Here is a 5,716-nt window from a genome sequence, read left to right on the forward strand (position 1 = left end):
CAGTGCCAGACGTGTCCCCTTGCTTAAGCCAGTACATGTCCAGGCCTGTCTGAAGTTTGCTAGAGAGCATTTGGATGATCCAGAAGAGGATTGGGAGAATGTCATATGGTCAGATGAAACCAAAATAGAACTGTTTAGTAGAAACACAACTCGTCGTGTTTGGAGGAGAGAGAATGCTGAGTTGCATCCAAAGAACACCATGCCTACTGTGAAGCATGGAGGTGGCAACATCATACTTTGGGGCTGTTTCTCTGCAAAGGGACCAGGACGACTGATCCGTGTACAGGACAGAATGAATGGGGCCATGTATCATGAGATTTTGAGTGCAAACCTCCTTCCATCAGCAAGGGCATTAAAGATGAAACGTGGCTGGGTCTTTCAACATGACAATGATCCCAAACATACTGCCCGAGCAACGAAGGAGTGGCTTTGTAAGAAGCATTTCAAGGTCCTGGAGTGGCCTAGCCAGTCTTCAGATCTCAACATCATAGAAAACCTTTGGAGGGAGTTGAAAGTCCATGTTGCCCAGCGACAGCCCCAAAACATCACTGCTCTAGGGAAGATCTGCATGGAGGAATGGGCCAACATACCAGCAACAGTGTGTGCCAACCTTGTGAAGACTTACAGGAAATGTTTGACCTCAGTCATTGTCAACAAAGGATATATAACAAAGTATTAAGATGAACTTTTGATATTGACCAAATACTTATTTTCCACCATAATTTGCAAATAAATTCTTTCCAAATCAGCCAATGTGATTGTTTGGGGTTTTTTTTAACATTTTGTCTCTCATAGTTGAGGTCTACCTATGATGCCATTTACAGGCCTCTCTCATCTTTTTAAGTGGGAGAACTTGCACAATTGGTGGCTGACTAAATACTTTTTTGCCCCACTGTAGGCCAAGGAGTATTGACTTGAAGCAGTGAAAGCATCATTATATAGGAAGGGGGGGATGCTTCCTGCTGTTATTAAGGAAGCAGTGAACAAAGAAAACCAAACGAAATCTCTGGATGTACCGGTAGACTATTGTAATAACTGTTGCCAAATGACAAAAGCTCCTTTCTGATCAAAATGACAGAAAGAATAATAGCACTCTAATACGTATTCTGGGAAGACACTGATTATTTAGATTTACTGCAGATTGGATTCTGATCTGCTTATATGAAATATTGTCTTTATTAACCTACTGGTTTTAAAAACATATGGATGGCTTTGTTTCAGTTACTCGACCTTGCACCAGCTTTTGATTCCATTAATCACAGTATCTTCTAGCATACCCCCATGAATTGAGAGTTAGTAGTAGTCTCCTATTAAGCCATAGTCACAGTATGGATATTTTATGTTTCTAGCTTCAAACCATTCAGGGTTACCTCAAACTGTGTCCTAAATGATACTGGCCACAGAGGCATTACTCTCCTGGGGGAAGATCCCCATTTAGTAGGGATCCAGAGATGGGCCTTCTTCATAATGGCACTTCTGCTTTGAGGTGATGTACCTGGTACCAATCCTCAATTTTGTTCTTTTTTTTAAAAAAATCCTATTTTATTGGCTTTCTCCAGCCATTAATTCTCTTGATATTACCATACTCTTGGAATGGGTACACTGCATCCTGCTTTTGTTGTGTTTACAATTTTCAACCTCTTCTTATTGTATTTTAGAATTGCAGTTTTTAAACCACGTTGGAACTGTCTAGAATGAAGTACTATAAATTCTTTCTATTAAAGAAATAACACCAGTAAATGAACAATAAATTTACTTTTATTGGTTTTTCTCTTTTTTCTTACTACTTTTGCCTATCTCTTGAGGGCCATGGATGTCTTTAAGGCAATTCGCATCATTGCTGCACTGACATATTTCCATTGACCTTAAAAGCAGGAAAAACCCATTTCTGTTTTTCTTTTGATAAATATTTTTCTTCCCCTATTTCTTATTATTCCATTCCCAGTTGCTTCCATCTGTATCCTGTCATTTTTTCCATATGACACTTTTTTTCTTCCCATGTCGTCGTTATAACAATCCTTATTTCTCTAAGCCCATTCTTCAAGAATTTGCACAAGCTGAATCACAGGCATATGTTATTTTAGTGGGATTGAGTTATAATTAGAAAGTATCAGTTTAAAAACTCAAGGTTTCTTTGGCAATTGATTTTCTTTCAGCACTATGTTGAACATTTCTTCTCTGTTTTTAAAAACAAATTTTCTTCCATTTCTGGGGAGAAATGGTTTTTCAGGAAATTTAAAAAATGATGAAATACTAATAGATCAGGTCTGAAGTGCTTATGTTTATCCTTGAGTATTTCTAGATCAATGTTGAAAATTCCAGAAGAATTTTCAATGCCTTTTCAGTAACATAATGAATTATCCAGATATTCATGGACTATCTGTGTTATTATATGTAACCATGTGTCCCTTTACCTTCCCCCTTGCTTGATATATATTTTTATATGTTCCTAATATCCAAGATATATTGTCCAATTGGCCTGAGATATTAATCTACAGAATTGTCTTCCAACTCTATGCTTTGCACACTGAAACAGAACATGCTTTTTGCATAGCAAGCTGTTCGGTATTTTGCGACCATGTCCAGAATAACTAGTATGTATTTCCAGTATGTATGCAAAGATAGAAAATTGACTCCTATGTACACAACTGTATTTTGTGTACACATCCTCTCCAGCCCTCATTGTCAGTTATTTTTATGCAAATTAGCATAGGCTATTGCATTTATGACTGGACTTTGTATATTTGAACAGCAATTCCTAGCTAAACACTTCATATAAAATACTGTTCATTCAGAATCTACTTTAGTCTTAGATAGCCATCCAGCTTCTAGGGAATTGAATGTTAATCTGACACCTCCCCTTAATTGTCACCAATCCAAAATATCAAATGGATCAAATATACATGTATATTTCATGCACACACACATGATGTGCAGTATGTATGTGTGTATATCCTCATTGATACTCTGTTTGATACTTCACATTGGTGTAATTAAAGGGAGTATTAAGGGGAGGTGATATATTAACATTCAAATCCACCAGAAACGTGTGTGTGTGTGTGTGTGTGTGTGTGTGTAACTAGGGAAGCCAGGAAATCTTCAGGAATGAAGAAAAGTTGAGCACGGTGCCAAAGCATGCCTTGTACTTCCTCCGAAACTTTAGTCCAGGCTTCCGTCTTTTCCTCAGAACACTTGAGAAGATTTTCTTAATGCATTTGAGAAGCCTTACAACTTGCAAGAAGATCCTTCTGTGATTCTCATTGTGCCCGAGAACAATTCCATTGAACTTGATGGTGGGTTCGTGTCCTTTTGCTTTTGTTTTGTTTTTGTTTATCTTAGTGTTTTGTTGGAAATGGTGCTGTGTGCTACTTCTACTATTTTGGTTTTGATTTCTTTCACTGCTGATATTCCCAATCTGAAGCGAACAAAAGTAATCTGGGTCTTTCACGTTGTTTTTCTTTTGGATTTAATCGAATTGTACATGACTTAGACATTGCTGGAGTTATGGTTAATTATTTTATTGTTGATATAGCCTGCTTTTCTGCAAAGAGATGTTCAAGGTAGGTAACAGGACATAAATAAGTAAATAAATACGAATTAACAGGGTCGTGCAAATTCTTTAGTAGGCACTTGGCTCACAAATGATGTGCCCCTCTGGATCTGTTTCACAAAGCAGCTACAGGTACTTCAAAGCTTGAGAGAGCTGCTTTAAGGATCCCTTGAAGTTTTTTGGTTGTGTTTGCTTTCCACTGAGGTATTTAATGATGCAAAGTAGCTCACTGAAGGATCTGTAGAATGAAATCACAATTGAGAAAATTGAAAAATAAAGATTTGAGGGGAGCTTTTAATTGTATTAGAGTTTAAGAATGGAAATGATATTTTTGAAGAATGAAGATTGATGATGATGATTGATGATAGGAATTATCTTGTGTTTGGATACAGAATCTATTTGAATTATAGTATTTGGGTTCCTATTTCTTTTTATCAACTAAAGGTCAACTCCATGTATTGTGCATTTCCCTTTTTTTATTCATACATACAGATATACAGACCACCTCATTTAGAAAATCCAACAGTCCATGAAAATCACACTTGATGTTACATGGATTTGTACTGTATATCACTGCAGAAATATGAGAGAAATCGTTGTGCATTCTGTTGTTTCTAATACTATAAAACAAGCCAGGTGATCCAACTCTCTGTGTGCTTTCCCAAAGATTTCCATTTCTTCACCATTTTTAATAACATTTATATGTATGGAATATGTCAGGTAAGATGTTGCCTTCTCTCTGCTACTTTCTTAGACTTTGGAAGACACTATAATTGATACATTGCCTTCTTTCATTATATTCAAAATGATTTTTTGGGGTAGAAAAATGTTTTACTAATTTGTTTTTCCTTTGCTATTCCTAGAGAATGAAGGGTATTTATACTACATGGACTTTGCAGTATCTGACTTTGTGCATAATAGCTGTAGGGTTCTGTTCCACAAAGGGTACGTCCAGCTTGAGAAGTATAATTCATTAGCACCACTGTCATATTATATTATTTCCTACACTTACTTACTTTTTCTTTCTTCTTTCTTTCTTTCTTCCTTCCTCCTTCCCCTCCCTCCCTCTTTCTTTCTTTTCTTTCTTCTTTCTTTCTTTCTTTCTTCTTCTTTCTTTCTTTCTTTCTTTCTTTCTTTCTTCCTCCCTCCCTCCCTCCCCCTCTTCTTCCTTCCTTCCTTCCCTCCTTCTTTCTTCCTTCCTTCCTTCCCTCCCTCCCTCTTTTCTTCCTTCCTCCTCCCCTCCCTCCCTCCTTTCTTTCTTTCTTTCTTTCTTTCTTTCTTTCTTTCTTTCTTTCCTCTCTTTCTCTCTTCTTTCTTTCTTCCCTCCCTCCTCCTCCCTTCTTTCTTTCTTTCTTCCTTCCCTCCCTCCCTCCCTCCTTTCTTTCTTTCTTTCTTTCTTTCTTTCTTTCTTTCTTTCTTCCTCCCCTCCCTCCCTCACTCCTTTCTTTCTTTCTTTTTCTTTCTTTCTTTCTTTCTTTCTTTCTTTTTCTTTCTTTCTTTCTTTCTTTCTTCCTTCCCTCCCCTCCTTCCTACCTCACTCTCACTCCTTTCTTTCTTTCTTTCTTTCTTTCTTTCTTTCTTCTTTCTTTCTTTCTTCCTTCCCTCCCTCCCTCCCTCCCTCCCTCCTTTCTTTCTTTCTTTCTTTCTTTCTTTCTTCCCTCCCTCCCTCTTTCTTTATTTCTTTCTTCCTTCCTTCCCTCCCTCCCTTCTTTCTTTCTTTCTTTCTTCCCTCCCTCCCTCCCTCCTTTCTTTCTTTCTTTCTTTCTTCCTTCCCTCCCTCCCTCCCTCACTCACTCACTTTCTTTCTTTCTTTCTTTCTTTCTTTCTTCCCTCCCTCCCTCCCTCTCTCCCTCCCTCCCTCCTCCTTCTTTCTTTCTTTCTTCCTTCCTTCCTTCCCTCCCTCCCTCTTTCTTTATTTATTTCTTCCTTCCTTCCCTCCCTCCCTTCTTTCTTTCTTTCTTTCTTCCCTCCCTCCCTCCTTCTTTCTTTCTTTCTTTCTTTCTTTCTTCCTCCCCTCCCTCCCTCACTCCTTTCTTTCTTTCTTTCTTTCTTTTTTCTTTCTTTCTTTCTTTCTTTCTTTCTTTCTTTCTTTCTTTCTTTCTTTCTTCTTCCTTCCCTCCCTCCCTCACTCACTCCTTTCTTTCTTTCTTTTCTTTCTTTCTTTCT

General features: G+C 37.8%; 1 protein-coding gene across 4 annotated transcripts in view; it reads left to right on the forward strand.

The window, feature by feature from the left end:
- The first annotated feature begins 3,142 nt into the window (after window positions 1–3,142).
- LOC309392272 (OX-2 membrane glycoprotein-like) overlaps window positions 3,143–5,716 on the forward strand; it is a 15,146-nt gene continuing 12,572 nt past the window's right edge. Inside the window, exons 1-2 of one of the 4 annotated variants that reach the window (XM_081953332.1) lie at window positions 3,143–3,293; window positions 4,414–4,495. In XM_081953332.1, the coding sequence (XP_081809458.1) occupies window positions 3,291–3,293; window positions 4,414–4,495 (85 nt within the window). In that variant the 5' untranslated portion in view covers window positions 3,143–3,290. The other 3 variants (XM_081953331.1, XM_081953330.1, XM_081953333.1) reach the window with 3 other exon arrangements.

Source organism: Natrix helvetica (genome assembly GCF_964273705.1).
Source record: "Natrix helvetica genome assembly, chromosome: 4".
NCBI classification, from domain to species: Eukaryota; Metazoa; Chordata; class Lepidosauria; order Squamata; family Natricidae; genus Natrix; species Natrix helvetica.